The sequence below is a fragment of the Microcebus murinus genome, chromosome 6, assembly GCF_040939455.1.
Source record: "Microcebus murinus isolate Inina chromosome 6, M.murinus_Inina_mat1.0, whole genome shotgun sequence".
Lineage (NCBI taxonomy): Eukaryota > Metazoa > Chordata > Mammalia > Primates > Cheirogaleidae > Microcebus > Microcebus murinus.
This window is the reverse complement of record NC_134109.1, coordinates 83,583,235-83,605,944: the sequence shown is the minus strand read 5'-3', so window position 1 is coordinate 83,605,944 and position 22,710 is coordinate 83,583,235. Positions and strand designations below refer to the sequence as shown.

The 22,710-nt window shown below is 46.0% G+C and overlaps 1 protein-coding gene and 1 long non-coding RNA gene across 3 annotated transcripts in view; one reads left to right on the top strand and one right to left on the bottom strand.

Annotated features, from left to right (window-relative positions):
* The window catches only part of LOC105872580 (sorbitol dehydrogenase-like), a 34,969-nt gene extending 28,834 nt beyond the window's left edge, over window positions 1-6,135 (bottom strand). Inside the window, exon 1 of the mRNA XM_076004315.1 lies at window positions 5,997-6,135. Within this exon, the coding sequence (XP_075860430.1) occupies window positions 5,997-6,062 (66 nt within the window). The 5' untranslated portion in view covers window positions 6,063-6,135. The remainder of the gene's footprint in view (window positions 1-5,996) is intronic.
* LOC142871506 (uncharacterized) lies at window positions 6,008-6,803 on the top strand. Of its 2 annotated transcripts, none has more exons than XR_012919770.1 (2): window positions 6,008-6,098; window positions 6,480-6,803. It is a non-coding gene; the product is annotated as an uncharacterized LOC142871506 (long non-coding RNA). The 2 variants fall into 2 exon arrangements; XR_012919771.1 differs by having other exon boundaries at window positions 6,018-6,098; window positions 6,450-6,803.
* Window positions 6,804-22,710: the final 15,907 nt, after the last annotated feature.

Here is a 22,710-nt window from a genome sequence, read left to right as displayed (position 1 = left end):
ACTGCACTGTAGCCCATGCAAGAGAGTGATACTCTGTCCCAAAAAAAAAAAAAAAAAAAAAGAAAGACTTCTAAATTGGATCCCAATACTATATATGTGCACATATTTCCCTTCCTTCTTGATTTCTCTGTCATGCAATTTTAAAAGAGAAATTTCCCCACACCCATAATTCTAGGTTTCTCCCCCAGAATACGGCAACTTTTACAGAATGTTAAAATCCTATTTGTGATATTGTTTATTGCTCCTGCTGCCCTGAAGGGAAAATATTAGCTTTGTACCTCTTGGCCTTTCACAGACAATGGCAATACTTGCAAGATGGCAGTATTTGCTGGATTTAATTTCCTGTTTTGAATCTGAAGTGGTTTATCTGGTTTGGGTTTTGTTTTGTTGTTGAAACATAATTAAGATAAAGGCAAGGAAGCTATTTCTTTGGGCTATTTACTACTCCCTAATTCCCCTTTTTCTGAAGGAGTTTTAGAGTCTATTTTTAGTCTCAGGTGCCCATGACTGATAAATCCAGTTCTGATATTAAAGGGTTAAGTAACCCCCATCTTCTATCAGGGTAATCTCCCTGGTTTAATCCAGCTGCTGATCATATACAAGCAGCTGGCTCTGCCACCTGGTGGCAAAACTAACCAAGGAAAGAGACAGGATGCCTGGGACAACTTAAGCTGCCAGTGTTCGTGCTGCCTCCTTGGACAATCCCCTTCTCTTCACACAAAAATCTCAACAGTAAAGTATGTATGGCAAGGAGGGGACATTCTGAATATGTTGTATTATAGATATAGAATTATCTTGTTTTTAAAAATATTACTATTAAAGCAATTCTTTTGAACTAGGGTTAAAACATTGACTCAAAGAGCAAACTCTCAAGAAATATCTTCATTAAACCCTGATTAATGTTTTTTGGATTTTGTTTAGAGACAGAGTCTCAATCTGTCACCCAGGCTGGAGTGCAGTGGTGTGATCATAACTCACTGCAACCTCAAGCGCTTGTGCTAAAGCACCTCCAGAGTAGCTGGGACTACAGGCACACACCACCGTGCCCAATAATTTTTTTTTTAAGAGGCAACATCTCCTTATGTTGCCCAGGTTGGTCTTGAACTCCTGGCCTCAAGCACTCCTCCTGTTTTGGCCTCTCATCAAAGTGCTAAGATTATAGACATGTGCCATTATGCTCAGCCCCTGATTAATATTTAAATTTGATGCTGATGCATTATTTTCTCTGCCCTTCATAGTTAAACATCAACCCAATATTAAAAAATGATTATTTTTCCTTTATCTTACCTCCTTGTTGGCTAATCATAAAACAAAAATCTGACATCCCCTCCCTGGTGTTTAGTTCCCTGGAAGTAGAGGCTGTTTCATCCCTATTCTTATCCTTGTTCAAATGTTCATGCCTGAAATCTGGAAGAGCTGGTTTTCAGAAATAAGAGAGATAGGCCAGGCTTGGTGGTTTCGGCCTGTAATCCCAGCACTCTGGAAGGCCAAGGTGGTAGGATCGTTTGAGCTCAGGAGTTCAAGGCCAGCTTGAGCAAGAGTGAGACCCCGTATCTACTAAAAAAAATTGAAAGAAATTAGCTGGACAACTAAAAAAAAAATATATATATATATATATATATGTATATATAATTAGCCAGACATGGTGGCGCATGCCTGTAGTCCCAGGTACACGGGAGGCTGAGGCAGGAGGATCGTTTGAGCCCAGGAGTTTTAGGTTGCTGAGAGCTAGGCTAATGCCATGGCACTCCAGCCCGGGCAACAGAGTAAGACTCTGTCTGAAAAAAAAAAAGAAAGAAGGGAGATAAAGTACACTCAGAGAATGGTTGATGAAGTGTTACTTATCTGTGATATAATAAGTACAGAAATTGAGAGGGGCATTCAGAAATGTTTATAGCGTTTCGACACCATCACAACATCCACATGTAGCAATGCAAACATATCCATCCATGGCCAATTGGAAAGAAAAATAGAATTGGTTCTTCATGATGGATAGTTGGTGGAGCACTGTATTAAAGTACCCAGCACATGCCTGGAATGCAGTAGGCACTCAATATATTAATTCCTCTCATTTCCTTACCATTCAAGTGAACGCTAGAACACTAACAAAGTAAGCTTGCTCCCACCCCTAACCCCCAGCCAAATATAGCTTCTGTGCAGAAAAACTAATTTGACTGTTTTATATCCCAACTTCATAACTAGTAATTCATTCCCCAGTCTAGAGACTGACCAAAGAGGCATAAAGTAATTAGAACTGGTAATACAGTTGAATATGAGATTATAGCTGGGGCCACATTATAATAATTTGGTTAAAAATTGTCCATATGTTTGAAGGTCTCAGTCTTTATCCATCTTTTTCCATCCTGAGATGGTTTAAGTGTTCAATTCTCATGGGCGCTGGCCTCCTGCTTCACTCTACAGTTAGCAGGTACCAGTAGCGGTGTGTTGGATGCTGTGCTGGGTCTTTTACATGCATGATCCCATTGAATCCTCATGCCACCAAAAGATGAATACTACTATTGTCCCCACTTCATGGGGAAATCAAAGCAGAAAATAATGTGTTGAGTCATACAACTAGCAGCAGTAGAACTGGGACTAAACTCCCCTCTGGTCCCCCCAACTTGGCTTGTGACCTTCTTGCTATTGCCATTTAAAGAGGACCTCAGCAAGCTGACAATATTTGTGGATGGGCTGCTTGCTTCTTTATGCAGCAACTTGGCCACTTCTCCCTCTTGCTCCCTCAAACTCCCAGACATTCTCTATAGAAAATGAGGGGGAAACAGAAGTCCTTAAGGCTCAGATTTTTGTTTTGTTTTGTATTCCTTATTATAAAAGAAAACTTCCAGTCTCTCAGTGTGTATGTGTGTGTGTGTGTGTGTGTCTGATTTATCACCCAATTTATAAATGTTCCCTCTCTTGCTGTGGTAGAGGAGATCACTAATCACCTAGCAGGGGAGAAGCTTAATTTTTTGTTCCCTGTAACCACAGCATGAAGAAAGCAAAGAATCATGCCTTCTCTGTGGGCAGGAGGGAGGCTGGCTATTAGGTTCTCTTCCTGCCAGGTAGGGGACAAGCAAAGTGGACCAGGTCACATTTTCCCACAGAACCACTGCCCTGGATGCTGGCTGATAACTGGCCTCCCCTGAAGCAGGAAGGCAGTGCTAGGAAGGGCTGAGCCCTTGCTTCCCGATTCAGAAGGCTTCAGAATGTTGCTTCAGATTTTAGGAATAGGAGTTTCCCCAAACAGCTCCCTTCATAGTAGTTCCTAAGGCAATGACCATTTTAATCAGCAGAGCCTGCCTCTAGTCCCCCTTAAATGGGACATAGCCTGCTGGGCATCCACATTCCCAAGAGGGCACTATTTGGGGCAGGACAACTCTTTGTTGTCCAGGATAATGCTATGAACTAAAAAGTCTACAGTTATGTCCTTTAGTCATTGTGACAACCAAGCCTCCCTGACACATTGTCAACGCCCCCTGGGGAGGAGATGCAATGCTGCTCAGCAGAGAAACAAAGGACTCCTGAATCTACATCTCCAGCCTACATAGCATCCCTGCACTCCACACCCCTGTACCCCAAGGGAATTTCCAAAAGGCACCTTGTGTCCTGTCTCAGAGACATCTTAAACTCAAATTTTAAAACCTAATCTCATTTTAATCTACCCTGTCTAGTAAATGACTGCACCCCCTCCCACTCTCCAACTGAACACAGGAGTCCTCCTGAATTCACCCCTGAACACTTTTACCCAGTAGTGTACCAGTCCCACAAGGACAGGTGAAATTCTCTAGCCCATCATATTTTCTAGATCCTCTAGTATCCAGCCCCTGATCCAGGCAGAAAGTAGTTTCTTTTTTTTTCTGAGATTGTCTTGCTTTGTTGTCCAGGTTAGAGTGAGTGCGTTGGCGTCAGCCTAGCTCACAGCAACTTCAAACTCCTGGGCTCAAGCAATCCTCCTGCCTCAGTCTCCACAGTAGAGCGGACTACAGGCATGCGCCACCATGCCCGGCTAATTTTTTCTATATATATATAATTAAGCCAATTAATTCCTTTCTATTTATAGTAGAGACAGGAGCCTCGCTTTTGTTCAGGCTGGTTTCGAACTCCTGACCTCAAGCAATCCGCCCACCTCGGCCTCCCACAGTACTAGGATTACAGGCGTGAACTACTGCGCTGGCTGAGAGTAGTTTCTAATACAAAGCTGAGGAGATCAATTTTAAGGTGAGCTCCTCCTATCCAGTCTTTTGTTTTTGTTCTACAAGGTTTTGTTCTACAGAGGAACAATAAAGAGAGGTAGTGTGTCTGAGCAGTGGGAGAATATGAGTTTAGGAGTTAAGGCAGAGCAGAATTTAATTCTAGTTCTGCTACTTATTAGGTACACGGCCTGAAGCAGGCCCTGAGCAGATGGAGGGCCAAGGGCCTGTCCCAGTAAGGCCTTTACTCTTTGAGACTTCCATCAAAGGCTCATGCTGTGTCTTGTTTACTTCATCTGTCTGTCTCCCTTGGGAAGCTTGGGGGCAAGGGCTTTGACCTCTCTCTCTAGGCCCCAGTCCCCCAGCCCAGAGCTTGGCATATAGTAGGCACCCTCTCATCTAGTGAATGTTTATGGAACGAAGGACTGAGTTGGAAATCACTCTGTAAGCTGTGTAGAGCTATACTACCGGTACTTTCTTTTCCTCATAATACCATTTGGCTTTCATAGCAATAAACACCAATAGCATCACTTTAGTTCAGGACCTTGGGTGGAGGTTGCAAGGTAAGCACAAAGAGCACTATAATGGGAGTCTGAACTTCTGAGTTCTTGTCTTGGCTCTGTTAACTAACCAAGCCTATCACCTTGGGTATGGCACTTTCTTCAACTGAGGAAATGGAGCTTTGGCTTAGGACAAGGGTTTTTAGTCTGCGGTCTCCAGACCCCAAGAGGGTCTATAAAGGGGAGTCATTGAACAAACTGAACTGTAAACTCTGTTTGCATTCTGTGAGGAGACCACAGATTCCTGCTAATCTAGATAACCCAGTTCCTCTATTTTGATCCTGTTGCATGTTCTTTGGAGGGGACAGAGGGTCAGGGGAGCAGCAGAGATGGCTGGCAATGCTCCCACATACCCACCACCATCTCAGACCTATCTGAGTGGGACTTTGTCAAGGGAGCCCTGGCATGACCACAGGGCTGACTCAGCTCCCTAAACCTTGGCTCTATGAGCCAGGGACCAAAATGCAAGGTCTGAGGTGAGGCAGAGGAGACATATACAGAATGCTCCTAAAGTCCTAAAGGGGACAGGGCCCTGGGATCAGAAAGGAAAATGGTTGGAAAGTGAATCAGATGTGGGCTAATGGAGATAAGGAGCCAAGCAGCATTAGAGGCTTGGGGACTGTCAAGATCCAGAAGTCTGGTGCAAGCAAGGGGTAGGCCAGGAGTTCTGGTGATGGAGGCCTGGACTGGAAGGAAAGGAGGAGCTGGCACTTTCTGCGTACTTCCTAAGTGCTGAATACTCTTGTGATCATAATAATCCTGCAAGAGAGGTTTTATCAGTCCCAAGCAAGGGAGATTAAATTCCATAGTTTTTAAGTGTCCTCTGTACCCACCCACCCCCACCCACCTGCCACCTCCATCCCAGTCAGACTGCCCAGAAGTCAGGGGAGTCTAACTACTTAGTATCTTTTCTGAAAGGCACAATGACAAGAGGCTGGACTGTGAACCTGCAGCTGGCAAAGGAGGGGGAAGGCTTCAGTTAGTTTGCAACTCCTGTTCTGGGCGCCAGCCACGTGCCAGCCACGGGCTAGGTTCCAAGAGGCTTGCCACAAGATCCCGGCCCTTAGCAACAAGCCCCCACCGCCAACCGCAATCTCCCAGGGCAAACAGCTCGGATGCCTGCAGCCAGGGCGCTTGAGGTGCGGACTGCCCCGGGCTGGAGAGGGAAGCCAGGACCGTCAGTGGCTGGGCTCGGAGCGGAGCGACGCAGGGTCGGATAGGCTTCCCACCCTCCTTCCCGTTTTACCAGGCGCAGGTCCCCGGCGCCGTGCACCACCAGGGACAGGTTCTCGGGGTTGCCCTTCGCCGCCATGTCGCTCTTTCACTCCCGGGTGCTGCTGGCCAGAAGGTAGCGGATCTGTGGTGGCTCTGGTGGCTGCCCCGCCGGTGGTCCGCTATTAAGGGGTGGGAGGCGGGGCCTGAGCTGGGCGGCGCGAGTGGGGCTGGGCCGGAGCGTTCCGGTTCCTGACAGCCGGGGCGGGGCTGGAGCTGGGTGGGGCGGGGCGGGGCTGGAGCGGGGTGGGGCGGGGCGGGGGTGGAGCGGGGCTGGAGCGAGGCTAGAGCGGGGCGGGTCTGGGGCTGGGGCGGGGGCGGGGCGGGGCGGGGGCGGGGCTGCCCGCCCACCCCGTTGCCCGCGCCCGTTAGGGAGGCCTCAGGCTCTGGGCTGCTAGGCTGGAAGTCGCTCCTGCTCCATCTGCAGCGCAATGTTTTTGCCTGCCTCACATCCAAGCCGACATAGCCGTCCTGAAAGTAGCCCGTAGAGGCAAAAGGTACCGGACCGGCGTTCTCAGACTCCAGCTGCAGAAGCGTGCGGATGCCCGGGACCAGCGCCCAGAGTCCCGTGCAGCAAGTCTAGTGTGAGGCGCGGCCCGAGTGTGTCTGTATCACTGGCAGTGAGAACGCTGAGGCTGGGAGCCCCGCCACAGCCATGCAGCGTCCATGTTGCCCCGCGACCCCAGCATCCAGCAAAGGCCCTGGCATGAGTAGGAGTGAATGAATTCTTGCATCGTGCCATGGGCCTGATGCATCGGTATAAAGAAGCTGTGAAACGGAATTTGTCAACTCCTTTCTCTTAACCGCCTCTGCTCCTTCTATTAGAAGCAGGGTTTCTGCCCAAATTCTTCCTTCAAGCCTCTCTCTACCCTCTGGCAAACACTACAGAGATTTCGGTCTCTGGGGAAGGAACTGCTTCTCTACAGGCCCTAAGCCTCTAAGGGCCCCTCCCTCCCTTGAGGGCAGTGCTCAAGGTTTTGTTCCCTAAGGCCTCTTCCCCTCTGAGAGCCCCACTGCTGATCCTCCTAGCCCTCTTTGGGAGACTCCCTAGTGGCCCCAGCCCTTGAAGATGTCTCCCTGTGGCACTGCATGCCAAACATGGGACCCAGCCTGCACTTTCGCTAGTGATCACTCCTTCCCCAAATGCACTGGAAGTCGTCTGAGGGCAAGGCCTCATTTCTTAACCAGAACCCGGTAAAATGTTCTGTACAGTACAGGAGCTCAAAAAAATATTTTATGGTGAAGGTGGATCAAGCTCTGAAGCCCCAATCATGACAAAAATGAAAGTGTGTGTCTGTGTGTGTGCGTGCACGATGTTACCAGGTGCAACAATACAAATGAGATGGATTTTTGCAGGGACTACTTATAGAGTCAGTTTCTTTGCTTTGAGACACCACCCACAGCACTTAGTTGTGCACAGCCTGTTCTTCCAGGAGCTCTTGTACTTGGCTACTGGGCAGGCCTTGATTGAAGAGATGAAGCACCTGCCTTCACTCATGCACTGAATTTAAAACCTAGTTTCCCCTCCTTGCCCTGTGGGGTTTCCTCATGGTCTCCCAAGCATACTAAAGGAGAAGGCGCAAGGAATCGCTTAAGCTGAGGATCACTTGAGGTAGAACTTCTTGACTTTTAAATTATAAAAACTAGGCCGGGCGCGGTGGTTCACGCCTGTAATCCTAGCACTCTGGGAGGCCGAGGTGGGCGGATTGCTCAAGGTCAAGAGTTTGAAACCCGCCTGAGCAAGAGCGAGACACCGTCTCTACTAAAAAATAGAGAGAAATTAGTTGGTCAACTAATATATATAGAAAAAAATTAGCCGGGAATGGTGGCACATGGTTGTAGTCCCAGCTACTCGGGAGGCTGAGGCAGCAGGATTGCTTGAGCCCAGGAGTTTGAGGTTGCTGTGAGCTAGGCTGACGCCATGGCACTCACTCTAGCCTGGACCACAAAGCAAGACTCTGTCTCTGTCTCTGTCTCTGTCTCTGTCTCTCTCTCTCTCTCTCTCTCTCTCTATATATATATATATATATATTATAAAAACTGAACGACTGGAACCAAAGCAAAGGGCACTAAAATAATGACACAATGGCCACATGGAGTGGTATTTGTTTCCCCCTGAGCAGTAATACTTCAAAACTGTTTCAAAGGTTGTTCCCTAAGGGCAAAGATATTTGGAGGGATGGGAGAAAAATTTAGAAATATATTCTACAACTGCGACTCTTTATAGAGAAGGTAAAAGGGTGAGTCAAGAAGGATTCTTAAGAAACTTACATTTTTAAAATAAAAAAAGCAAGTTGTTGTGCTAGTATTTAAACAACTTGTTGTGATACTTCTACATAATTTCCTAACAGAAGCCACCATTCACAGTAGTGAGAAACAGACTTTTCTAAGCATTTTCCTTAATAAGTGGTAAAATGCTGGCTGTGCCTTTGTTGGTAGCCTGCTTGGCACAGCTGTGGGCCTCTGCTCAACTTTCCCAAATGGCGCAGCACTTTGAGATACTTTCTCCACTGGATACCACTTTAACAAGTTGTCAGTAAATTTCCACTATGAAAATTTATTTGGAATTTAAAAATTAAATCACAGGGTACATATCTTATCAGGCCACACATCTAGAAGAAGGGAGACTTTAACCCATTGCAGATATTGGGTTACTACAGGTCGGAATTACACAGTATGCTAACAAGAAAAATCAATGTGTTTTTCATGTTCCCAAGGTCAGAGCAGTTGTAAAATTCTATTGCTGGCTTTCTCTATCAGGTTATCAATCATTCAATTACCCAAATCTAGTTATTCACATCAACAAAAAAAAAAAAAAAAGAAAGAAAGAAAGATAAAAGAAAGAAAGGAAGAAAGAAATAAGCAAGAAAAATCCATGAGGTTTCTTGAACAACTTGGAAATAAGGTTATCAATGAAAGTTAAACTAGTAAAATCTATATGCAAGGGTGAGATTAATAGAGACCACCCTGAGGAACTATTTACATATCTTACAGTATGAAAGCACTAGAAAAAAGCATTGGAAGGGTTAGGAAACCAGAAGAAAGCACTAGAAAGGGTTAGAAAAAGAGTCAGAAAGCAGGAATTTTAGTTTAGAATAACCAGGGGAGAGGGGCATTTGGTAGTAGTGGTGGCAATGCTGGTGGCACAGGAAGAGTGGAAGCAAGGGGGCCTCTTACAGGTTCCTGCTATATGCCAGCTGAGGATGGTGACTTGGACTTGGGTAAATGGTGGAAGTAGAGATGCAGTGAAGTGGACAGATCCAAGATTTAATTTAGAGGTAGGTTCCATGGGATTTGGTAAGAGATTGGTTTATGGAAGTTGAGAAAACAGTGGAATGGTTGACTCCCAGATTTTTGACACAACTAACTGGATGGATGAAGATGCTTTTATCTGATATGGGTAAGACTGGGGGAGGAGGAGCAGATTTTGGGGAAAAGATCTTGCATGTAATTTTGAATAGCGCAAGTTTGAGATGCTGTTTGTTGCCGGAGCCAGCCGGTGACATATGGCACCTGGAGTTAGGGGGCGAGGATAAGAAATAAAGAGACAACACACAGATGGGAACGGGAGGACGGGGTCTGTGAGGACTGCTGTGCCGGGTTTATTTAGGGGCTATATTTATACAGACAAGATCAAAAGGAAACTGATACAATGGAACAAATGGCCCGTGCTTACATTAGTTCAGAAACTGGATAGTTCTCAGTTTGGGGGCCATAAACTGACTTCATGGATTTTCCAACGGTTGAGCAATTTTCCCATTACCTATTTTCCTAATCTAAACTTAAACTTCTATTAAGGTCAACAGGGCTATAAACACCTAACTGATTAGTTAAGGCAGTAGAGGGTAAAGAACAATCCTCCTTCTACTTAGTGATAACAGTTTTTTGATAACAGAAGTCTCTGGGAACTATTATATGAGAATGATATATGCTCACAGTCCCATACCATCACAAAGCAGATGGCACAAATAGGCAAGCACACTCAAAAATCTATACAGTATAGGGCCAGGCACAGTGGCTCACCCCTGTAATCCCAGCACTTCGGGAGGCCCAGGCTGGAGGATAGCTTGAGCCCAGGAGTTCGAGACCAGCCTCAGCATCATAGCCCTGCAAGTTGAGGCTACAGTGAACTATGGGCCACTGCATCCCAACCTGAGCATCAGAGTGAGATCTGTCCCTCCCACCCACCAAAAAAAGTATATATCTGTGCAATATATACAGTATTGTTAGGCTACATAAGCACAGTAGTAAATATATGTATCTGGCAAGACAATAAAATGGCAACATGACTGCCGGAGCCAGCCAGCGACATGCAGCACCTGGAGTTAGGGGGCGAGGCTGAGAAATGAAGAGACAACAAAAAGATGGGGACTGGATGACAGACTCCTCGTTTACTTCAGTTGCTATATTTATACAGATAAGAACAAAGGACAAGTGAAATGCATTGGAACAGGTGGTACATGTCTTCATTAAACCAGAAAACACAACAGTTCTTGTTTTTTCTCAACCATACGTCACTTTGATAGCCCTTTTCCTTGCTTAAGAAGTTTTCTAATCTACAACTTAACTTTCTTCTGATATCAATAAAGCTACAAATACTCAACTATGATCACTCAGACAGGTCAAGGAAAAGAGCACCCAAGCGTAATTAACAATTCTGGGAAAGGAGTGTGCAGGGCTTCAGGGGCAGGAGGGCTATAAGCTACGAGGGCTGTGTGCACAGGATTACTTCAGTGACCTTCTATAACTGCTACTGCTATCTCCAGCATCCTCCGTGAGCTGGAAGAAAGGCCAAGAATGTCAGAGCTATGAGTTAAGGCACCAGGTGCTATGTCTCAAGGACCCCAGTGTTCCAGGCAGCAACCGCACTTTAACTCTCCCGTGTCCAGGACAGCTCCCAACACCTCTCCCTTCCCTTTATAATTAATTGGAGGGCCGCTGGTAAGCTTTCATTTGCAAGTTAGTGGAGTGTATGGCAGCTTTAACAGCCAAAATATTCTTAACAATCAGTCGCAGTAGCAGAGGCGTAACACACAAAATTAGCAGGAGAAGAACAAAAGCCCCAATAATCATAAAGAATAAGCTTTTAAAGTTTCCAAAAGATGGAACATGCCCTAAGGGTTTATTGAGAAAATCTCGGGCTTCTGTGGCAATGCTAGTATCAAGGGGAGGAGTCTCCAACATGCCTGTTATTTCTTGATGAAGTTGGAGCAAATCTAAAGATGCATTTGCGGAGTACCAGATCCCTGCCAGGTGATTTTGGACCTTAGCCCAATTGTAGTTACTCTCATTATAAGGTTTGGGAGTTACACAAACCCACTGATAATTGTCATGGCAGCAGAGCTGGCTGCGTAGCTGAAGCCCTTGTACTTCCTCTCCCAGAATCTGGACCACATCATATAAAGCATCCAGTCTGTCATCAGTCTTTTTATCAATATGCTTTTGGGTACCCAATGCCTGAGTGACATTTTTAGAGAGATTATTGACATAATGGGCAGTTTGTATCTCTTGTGTCAACACCACTGCAGCTGCAGCAGCAGGTGCTATTACAGTAACAAGAGCTACAATGCCAGTTATGAGTAGCCCAATAAATCTTTTAGGCCTTAGCAAAATAGCGTTCACCTCCTTTCACATTTGCAATCCTTTGTCATCATACCATGGGCCAGAGACATTAGTTGGGACCACCACAAAATCGGGGTGGTATAACACAACCATTCTATCATAATAGGCAAGGGATTGTATACAATTAGTTAGTTGACAATTAAGGCATGATATTTCAAAACCATGAGTGACGGTGTGAATATTCACATTGCCTATCATGAGCACAAAAGGTTCAGGGACACAGGCAGAAATAGTCCTTCGGTGTATTTTTGGTGTAGAGTCCACCACACTCTCCGCAGAGAATTGACCTGTTCCTGCAACAAGTTTCCAGAGACTGGAAACTCTGGTATACCAGAGTCTGGTATACCTTTGAAGTAGTTGTCCATAGCCCCTCAACAAAACCCTTGTCTCCCAAATACCCATTGTAAGTTTTTGCCGGGGTCCAATCATATATGCTCTGAGTCATCCCGAGAATAGGAATCTTAGTCGCAGTTGGTTCACGGCAACGTCTTCAAGGCACGTGCAGAGTGGAAGCTACAGGCTCCTTTTCACAGGGAAGTATTCCGGGTGGCAGCGGCAATCAGAGGGCGCAGAGCCAGAAAATCGCCTGTTTAAACTTGACATAAACACAGTCCATTTAACACCATTTGTGTTGTAATATACATAAGTAGATATAGGAACACAGCCCGGAAAATAACCCTCACGGTGGAAACAGATAGGAACATCACGGATGAGTCCTGTATAATTATAAGCAGATACCTTAGCATGCTGGATGTGATCATTAGCGGGTGCTCCTAGAGCCCTGGGATCACTGACATAGACGGGAACAACATGCTCTCCCCAGCCCACCGGGTGGAGTAGCGTGGGGTCTGGTATATAAGTCCAATAGGTGGCAGCCTGGGTAGGCGTCGATAGCAGGGTTACCATAGCTAAAAACAAGGTCAAAGAATTCAATGGCTGTCATGTTTCTCGAACCAGCTTGGAAGCGGTCTCAGTAAGTCTCTTAATCTGACCCCAAGAGAGCAGCAGAGCTTGTCTAGTTGTCATCGTAAGTGGAGGTTGCTGGTCGTCCTGCAGCTTCAGTCTCTTCATCCTGTTTTCTATGGAGGGATCCTGCCTGGCGTACCAGCCTCTCCAGGAGCCAGCGTGGGCCTTCAGCATCCTGTGGAAACATACAAACATGCCCTGGACCCCAAATAAGAACCGGATCCGGTCCTGACCACTGCCAGTCAGTGGATCCTTCCACATGACCAACGGCGCGTCTTTGTTGGAATTAGTACACCAAAACCGCTGGGCTGCTGAACGACCTTCTTTGTCCAAAATTTAAAAATTTAAAATAAAGAGAGCATGGTTTAGATAATTCTTGGGGGTAAGAGGGTACAGTTCCCCCTTTTTTATTTTCAAAAGTTGATTTTTGAGAGTCAAGTGGGCACATTCCACAATGCCTTGTCCTTGGGGGTTATAAGGAATTCCTGTTTTATGACTGATACCCAGTTTCTGTAAGAATGTTTGAAATTTGTGACCCGTGTATCCAGGGCCATTGTCTGGTTTTATACATTTAGGCTGGCCCATTGATGCAAAGCAGCGGAGGCAATGGGCTACACAATGTTTGCCAGCCTCGCCTGATTGCAAAGTGGCCATTAAACATCCAGAATAAGTGTCTATGGTCAGATGAACATATTTTAATCGACCAAAGAAGAAATATGGGTCACATCCATTTGCCATAAGTGGTTAGGTAAAAGGCCTCTGGGATTAACACCATAATGGGGGACGGGGAGTAACTGAGAACAGGAAGAGCAAGCTTTTACAATCTGTCGAGCCGCTTCTCTAGTGATATTGAACTGTTGCTTGACAGCACTGCTATTTTGGTGGTGCAAAGCATGGGACTGCTGTGCTAACGGCACTTGAGGTAACAAAATAAGAGGGGGTTTGGTTCTAGTGGCAAGATCTACAATTTCATTTCCTTGATTGAGGGGACCAGGCAGGCGCGAATGAGCACGAAGGTACCCAAAGAAACATCGTGCTGTACGTGAGTGAATGAGAGCTTGCAAGGCCCGAAACAATTTCTGAACATTACTATTAGAGGTCCCAATAAAGGGCACAGTCTCTATGACTTGGAGTGCCCGAATTACATAATGGCTATCTGAATAAAGGTTAACGGGCTTAGCAGGGATGGCCTGTAAAGCTGAAAAAACTGCCTGCAATTCGATCTCTTGAGCCGAGGAAGACCCAGTGCACCAAGATTTAATGTCATTGTTAATTGAATAGGCTGCCATACCATTAGAAGACCCATCTGTAAAAATCAGAACAGCATTGTCAAGGGGTACAGGAGACACTTTGGCAGGAAAAATAAAGTGATGTAGGCTGGCAAAATGTAACAACTTATCAGGGGGGTAATGGTTATCAATTTTTCCAGGGTAACTGGCCAGGGCTATGGCCCAGGAGTCACTATGCTGGAACAACCAGTCCTATTGTTGACAGGAAAAAGGAACACAAATAAGGTGCAGCTCCCCTATCTAGTAATTTGCAGGATTCTGAACACAGCATATGGATTAAAGTAGCAACCATCTCATAATAAGGAGTTAGAACTTTAGAGGGAGAGGAGGGCAAATGTAGCCACATCAGTGGTCCCCCTTGATAAGGACTGCTGTGGGAGTATGAGAGGTGGGTAAAACATAGCCAGCCCATTTCAAATTGTAGTTTACATAGGAAACATGTTGGCGGGACAATTCCTGTTCTACTAATTTTAAGGCTTGCCTCCTGTCAGGAGTTAATTGACGAGGAGAATTAGGATTGGAATCGCCCTTCAAGATATCACAAAGAGGCTTAAGGTCTCCGGTGGTAATTTTCAAATAGGGTCGAATCCAATTGATATCTCCCAGAAGTCTTTTGGAAATCATTAAGGCTTTTTAAGCCATCCTTACGAAGTTGAATTCCTTGGTTAATAAAATGGTATTTATGCAGTTGGTATCCCAAATAAGAATAAGGAGGGTGCCTCTGCACCTTTTCCTGAGCAATGACAAGGCCCTGTTTATTTAACTGTGTTGTTACATGATCAAAAACTTGCAGTAAGAATCCTTCATCTGCATGTGCCAAAAGAATGTCATCCATATAGTGGACGATATATACAGTAGGATATTTGGTTCTAGTAGCAGTTAAAGCATTGGCAACAAATTTTGGGCACAAGGTGGGGCTATTGGCCATGCCTTGAGGCAGAACAAGCCAATGATAACGCTTCATGGGTTCTCTAAAGTTAGTAGAAGGAACACTAAAAGCAAAACGTTTACAATCTTGTGGTGCAAGAGGAATGGTATAGAAGCAGTTTTTTAAATCTATTATAATTCTAAAAGTATGGGCTAGAATAGCCATGGGGGCAGGGAGACCTGGCTGCAGAGCTCCCATGAGTTCCATGGTGGCATTAACACGTCTAAGATCTTGGAGCAGCCTCTATTTTCCAGACTTCTTTTTAATGACAAAAATTGGAGAATTCCAAGGGGAGTTGGAGGGGGCTATGTGGCCGCTATTAAGCTGTTCCTGCAGCAGCTGCTCTGCAGTGGCTATTTTTTCTTGATTGAGGGGCCATTAATCAACCCACACAGGTGCATCAGATTTCCAAGGAACGGCCTCTGCATGAGTTGCAGGAGAATCAAAAGCCCCTTCTATAAATATCCCAGGCCTACTTGAAATGGCCGGGGCTTTACTTGAATAGGTTTAGAAATACTTTGACCCCTAATTCCCAAGCCTTGGGCTGGGAGCATCCCTTGATCAAAGAGTTGCTCAGTAACTGTGGCATTAGGGCTATACAAATAAACTCCCATAGCCTGCATAACATCTCTTCCCCAAAGATTAATGGGTAGAGCAGGTAGAACATATGGTTGGAATTGTCCGGAATGTCCCTCCTCATCAACCCAGGTAAGCAATTCACTACTCTGTTCAGGATTACAGGCGTGGCCTATACCTTGGAGCGAGCCAACGGCTTCCTGCTTGGCCCACAAGGAGGGCCAGTGTTGCTCAGCAATAACAGAAACATCAGCTCCAGTATCTAGAATTCCTTTAAAGGCCTTGCCGTTCACCCACAAAACCATTTCAGGCTTATTCCTAGTAATAGATTGCATCCAGTAAGCATCTGAGGAGCCAAAAGCAGAGGGTCCCCTGGCTTATTGCAATTGTATTTTACCAAGGGATATCAAAGGGATCAAAACAAACTGAGCAATGTGTTGGCTGGGGTTGACAACAGAAATGGAGCTAGGAGAGGAGACCAAAACTTTCATTTCCCCTGTATAATCCTGATCTATAACCCCCGGTGACACATGTAAGCCTTTCAAGGTGATACTGCTTCTACCTAATAACAGGCCATGGAGCCCAGGGGCAGGGGTCCAAAAGTCCCAGTGGGGAGAGCCTGCACACCCATATCTGGAGTTAATACTGTGTAGGTAGAGGCACAGAGGTCCAGTCCTGCGCTGCCTGGGGTTGCTCGGAAGAGGTCAGAAACGGATTTCCTCCCTGGTTCTGGGACTCCCCCTTAAGGGGTTGTCCCTGCAGTGCCCCATAACATTGTTGGGGGGCCAGGGGCTGGCCCCTCTTCCAGTTTCCCTGATGGGGAGCAAGCTTATTTCCATACACATCCGTGGTGGATTTGCAATCCCTGGCCCAGTGATTTCCTTTTCTACACCTAGGGCAAAGTCCAGGAAGTTTCTTTGGAGGATCATCCATCTGAGGTTTTGGGCATTGGGCTGCACGATGTCCCAGCTGCCCACAGTTATAACAACTGCCTGGAGGGCCGCCAACCTTAGGCTGTTTAGAGTTCCCTTTTTTAGTCTGCTGCTGAAAAGGGGCCTGCTTTACTGATTTCCCTTGCAAGGCGGCTGCTAAAGTAACCCCTTGCATATAAGAAGGGCCAATGTCAGCACAAAGCCGGATAAAATCGTCAAGAGTCCCCTTTTTCTTAAAAGGAGGTATAGCCGCCTAACAGGCTGAATTAGCATTTTCAAAAGCCAACTGTTTCACTAAAAGGGCTTCAGTCTCGCTATCACTGACCAATCTTCTTGTAGTCTCTAACAAGCGAGAGACAAAGTTCTGGTAAGGCTCATCAGGACCCTGCCTGATCTTAGACAAGTCCTCAGACTTTTGCGAGCCGGGCAGCTTACGCCAAGCCCTCATAGCTGTGGCATTGGTCTGGACATAAGCAGCAGGGGGAAAAGCCAACTGTTGTTCAAGAAGTCGGTATTCCCCTTCCCCAGTCAGCATATCAAAAGTGACATCGATGCCCTGAGCCCTGTTAATATCTGCTATAGCATGGCACTGATCGTGAAATTCTGATTTCCAAAGCAAATTGTCTCCCTCGCTAAGACAGGCCTTTGCTATGTTTTTCCAATCATCAGGGGGCATGGCCACAGTGGCCAGGGAATCTAGCAAGGCTTCAGTAAAAGGGGCTGTGGGACCGTATTGGGTGCAGGCAACTTTCAACTCTTTTAACTGCTTGATGGGGAGAGGCTGATGATACCAAGGATCCCCATCCTCCTGTTGAATAACAGGGAACAAAGAGAAACCTCCCAGATCATCATTATTATCAAAAGCCTTCATCAGCGGTTTTTGTAGGGGAGAGGAACGAGAGAGGGAGGACTCTCTAAGAGAAGGAGGAATGAGCAAAGGCTTAACCTTGGGCTTAGAAAGATGGGCAACAACAGGCGGTATGTGAGGAGGGTCGAATCCCGCGAGGACTGAGGGAGAGTAAGACTTTTGTGACTGTACATCTAAGAGAGCTCTTAAGGGTTTTTCAGCAGCATTTTGAATAAGAAGTTGTTGCATCATATTTTTTAGAGTTTCCAATTCCTTAACCATGTTAGGTGCCTGTTTCTGAGTATGAGAAGTCACAGAGGCTGTAGCTGCAAGAGCCCAAGGTCTCAAGTCCTCGGCATCTCCCAACATAACCTCACTCTGAACAGGGAGCTCAGGTTGAGGATCTTTAAAGTGCTGCTGAGTTTGTAACAACAGATCCTGAGCCTCTGGATAAGGGTTAACAGGCAAAGGAGGAGAGTGATCATCGGATTCATCCTCAGGGATTGCGGAACTCTGGCCTAAAGTTAAGCGCTGTCCTTCATGCTGGGATTCTAGACAATCCCTAATAAGATTCTAAAAAGAAAAAGCATCCACCAGAACCTTCTCAGGCCCATGGGCTGAGTAATAGTCCTGCAATTTAACTCCTACCTTCTTCCACGTATCTAAATTTATCGTTTCTTCCTCAGGGAACCAAGGACATACTTCTTCTACAAAACTTAAAAAATTGTGTAACTGCTTTTTTCCTATTTTAACACTTCGGGCCAAAAGCATACTCTTTAAAACTTGTACAAACAACATCCTACTAGTTCCTTGCCCCATAATTTCTTACTCCCGTCAATTACACTTTCTGCCCAACTCACCTTTCTTTCTGTGACAGCTGGCCTTCCACGGGCAGCTGCCTTCACCGAATCCCTGTGTCACCAAGTGCCACCAAAGGCCCTCCTGGAGAGAGGGTTCCCCGTACGGGCCACCACCTGCCAGAGCCAGCCGGTGACATGCGGCACCTGGAGTTAGGGGGCGAGGCTGAGAAATGAAGAGACAACAAAAAGATGGGGACGGGAGGACGGAGTCCTTGGTGACTGCCGTGCCTCGCTTATTTCAGTTGCTATATTTATACAGATAAGAACAAAGGACAAGTGAAATGCATTGGAACAGGTGATACATGTCTTCATTAAACCAGAAAACACAACAGTTCTTGTTTTTTTCTCAACCATGCGTCACTTTGATAGCTCTTTTCCTTGCTTAAGCAGTTTTCTAATCTACAACTTAACTTTCTTCTGATATCAATAAAGCTACAAATACTCAACTATGATCACTCAGACAATTCAAGGAAAAGAGCACCCAAGTGAGGGATTAAAGGCTACAGCCCAAGTCATGTCAGGGCTGCTATATAATCATTTTTTTTTTTTTTTTTTTTTGAGACAGAGTCTGACTTTGTCGCCCAGGCTAGAGTGAGTGCCGTGGCATCAGCCTAGCTCACAGCACTCTCAAACTCCTGGACTGAAGCAATCCTGCTGCCTAAGTCGCCCAAGTAGCCGAACTACAGGTTCGTGCCACCATGCCCGGCTAATTTTTTTCTATATATATTAGTAGGGCAATTAATTTCTTCCTATTTATAGTAGAGACAGGTTCTCGCTGTTGCTCAGGCAGGTTTTGAACCCCTGACCTCGAGCAATCCACCTGCCTTGGCCTCCCAGAGTGCTAGGATTACAGGCGTGAGCCACTGAGCCCGGCACTCATTCTTGATTAATAATCTCAGAGTCACAAGTGAGCATGATGTAATTTGGCTCAAAATTTTACACAGAAGACCTCAACAATTAAAATAAGACAAGTTCGGAGATATCATTCCAATAACAGAAAGATACTGAGAGCTTTTAACTGGCTACGAGAGGGGGAAAGATCTTCTGTTTATAATAGCCAGAATCAAATGGAACTGTCTAATAATCATCAGAGAGTGTAAGCCTACGAGGAGATGCTAATCCTGCAGGGTGGGGAAGTTTATGAGCTGACCAAACCCTCCTGGGCTAGTCAGAGGCACTATTTAAGGTCTTCCTGTAAATGTCCTCAGCTAGGAGATTCCTGGCTGCCCAGTGACAAGGGAAGGTGCCTAAGGGTAGGGGTGGGGGTGTTGGGTGGGCAGCTGGCTCTTCACCTGGCAAATGAAGTAGCAGTTCTCAGCAGCTGAAGAAGGGATTGTTAAGAAGTGTTGAGAATTCTGCTCATTGTTTCCACATTGGGGATTGCAAGCTGATTTGATCTCACATGAAATTTTGGCTCTATTCATTTCATTCTTTTTAAAATTATCCTGGACCCAGGAAAGTTAGTCCCTTTTCTTATTCTCCTTTTAGCATCAGACCGAACAGCACTTATCTCCAGAAACATTGCGCTCTAAACTAAAACTGCTGACAATCCCTCATCGCAGACACGGAGTGGCAGATTTTTATGAAAATCAGTTTCTGGGCCAGTTAAGTCTTGACAAAGGTGTCTCTTCATAACTTAGCCTCCAGGTGCCTCCTGGCCAGTCGTGGTGGAACCAGGAACCAAAAAGACTGATTTCTCCCGTGACTCAAGGAAGGCACTCCAGGAACAAGGGCATTTCCCGGCACCTGCCTGTCAGACACTGCTCTGTTTGCTGAACTTTCCTCAGCATGAACAGGTCATTCAGGCTACAAGTTCCCCAAAACTATCCCTACTTGTGTATTTAAGGAACACTAACTCCTCTGGATAAGGCCTTCTGTTTACAAAGAATTATAATTAATAATTATTGAATCACCATTCAAAAGAAACTTTGGCATCAAACCCACACCTACCCCTGCCCAGCCTGTTGGCCCTGAGGTGCTGAGAGGGGGGATGAGGGCAAGTCCAATTAACATCAAGGATTCTGGTCATTGGGGTCACACTTATCATGACTTTCACCCGCACTCCCTCCTTGGATGTTTCAAAAGCCTCCACAGCTTTCTCAAGAGGAAACCTATGGGTGACTAAGGACTTTACATTCACAGTCTTGGACGCCAGCATCGAAATTGCCACTGGCCACCTGGAAAAGATCACAAACATTACAAATTCAGCCTTCAAGATGACAAAGCCAGGTTCCCCAAAACTACCAGGCACAAGATAAGCTTGGCCATATCTATTTAGGGCACTGTGGTTGTGCAAGGCCAATTTTACAGACCAACAGTGGAGGAAGGGACCTCACGGCTTGCAGGGGTACAGAGCCTGTTTTCATTGCCCCCACGCCTTACCCCGCCATGTCTGCCGTGGAGACTACCATTTCTTTGGCATGAAGGCATACTATGGAGGCCACTGAGATAAGGCAGATAAGCTACAGGGAGGAGGTGCAGGATAATCCAGTCATACCCATTAGCAGCTCTGCTTGGCAGAGTTTGCTGGAAAACTGGTGCTCTGCTGAGGGCATGGAGATGCAGACTCTAACACTGGGAGTGAGGGACACTGCTGGGAGGGATGTCCCAGACAGAGGGCCCCAGCAGGGGAGAGGGTGGAGCAGTAGAACATGGGTGGGGTGAATTCAAACTCCCTGGCTCCCCTGGGTTGGCCCCGGGGCTCAGAAATGGGGGCCACAGGGCTTCATTTCTTTCTTTTGTCCTCCTTTCCTTTTTCCCTTTAAAGGGGGAAAATGGAGGCTTGGCTACTTAAGGAAATGGAAAAGAGAGGGCCTGGGTGATGAATGGCAGACACTTAAAAAGAGCATGCTTCAAAATCTCCCTCCCTCTCTGCATCCCTCCCTCTCCCCCTTTCTTTAACCAGGAGTGAATGTTCTCTCTTTGGATCCCTATCATATCACATGACTCTCAGTGTGGCCAAAGAGTGACCCTAATGAATAAACAGGCAGAGACTCTTGGTCCCAGAGGTGGTGTGGGGACTGCCCTGGTCTGGCAGGAGGCTGGCCACGTGGGCTCACCCACAGCATACTCACGTGTTCTCTCTTTGGATCCCTATCATATCACACAACTGTCAGTGTGGCCAAAGAGTGACCCTAATGAATAAACAGGCAGATACTCTTGGTCCCAGAGGTGGTGTGGGGCCTGCCCTGGTCTGGCGGGAGGCTGGCCACGTGGGCTCACCCACAGCATACTCACATGTTGCAGTATCAGAACACGCCCTTGATATCCACTTCCCGGAGGGCTGCGTCCAAAAAGGGTGCAGTGTTCATCTCAGAGCCCAGCCCGACAAGCACCACGGTCCCACCAGAAGCAGTGGCCTGAAGAAGTCAGAACAAGAAAACTCAAAAGATAAGAACACACAGACTTCTCACCTACGATAGCACACTGTTGTCACAGAGACGTCTTCTAGTTGCATCTATTGAGTATCCAAAACTCCAGAGAATGGGAATCTTGCTGTACCGCTGAGGGCATCAGCAGGTCAACCAAACCCACCAGAGCAGCAGAGTAAACATTACTTTCTTTAAAGATCCTGAAATAGCCCAGGCGCGGTGGCTCACACCTATAATCCTAGAACTCTGGGAGGCTGAGGCAGGCGGATGCCTCAAGATCAGGAGTTCAAAACCAGCCTGAGCAAGAGCAAGACCCGGTCTCTACAATAAATAGAAAGAAATTAATTGGCCAACTAATATATAGAGAAAATATTTGCCGGGCATGGTCGTGCATGCCTTTAGTCTCAGCTACTCAGGAGGCTGAGACAGGAGGATCACTTGAGCCCAGGTGATTGAGGTTGCTGTGAGCTAGGCTGACACCATGGCACTCACTCTAGCCTGGGCAACAAAGCAAGACTCTTTCTTAAAACAAACAAACAAACAAAAAAAAACGGCCTATTTGGCAACTCCAATAGCAGCTTATAGTAGATGGGGTACTCTGTTGTTAGGTCCAAAGAAGAATAATTCTGCTTTTGGTCCATACACTTTACATCAAAAATTCTTTGGGACAAGTCAGCATTCTGTTACAGTAATTTTTGTGGTTCTGTCACTACTTCTTTTGTTTCACGTAGCAGCCAAAATAAACCTACCCACCCAGTCATGCTGTGGACAATGGACTAGGACTAGGTTCTCAGCCTAAAAAAACCATAGTCGTTTAAGGGAGGAAAATGTAAGAAACAGTAGGAAAAGAGAACAATACACACATGTCTCCAGGGGAAACAATAGGAAAAATAAAATATAAATCAAGTTTCCTAAGAACCTACCATTTGGGCCTGGTTCAGGGATAGGATAGTTCTCCTAAAAGAAACAAAATAGAAAAAGTCATTTAGAATGCATAATAACTTTGCCTTAATAACATTTTCCATTTTTAAACAACTCAAATGGAGTTTCATTTAAATATTTCTTCTTAGAATTAGCACAAGCTCAGACCATACTGCTGCCAGTTGCATTCCTGAGGGGGTACATGAAATGCACGCTGGAAAACCTGCCTAGCCCTCAACACTTTTCTGTATAACAGAGCAACTGACACAAACAATGGCATGCACATACACACTCACAAAGAGGACAGAGGACCTCACTGGTTGTTGTTAAGGATGTGTCACAGGGGGAGATGAATTTCTGAAGTTGGGTTCTCTCC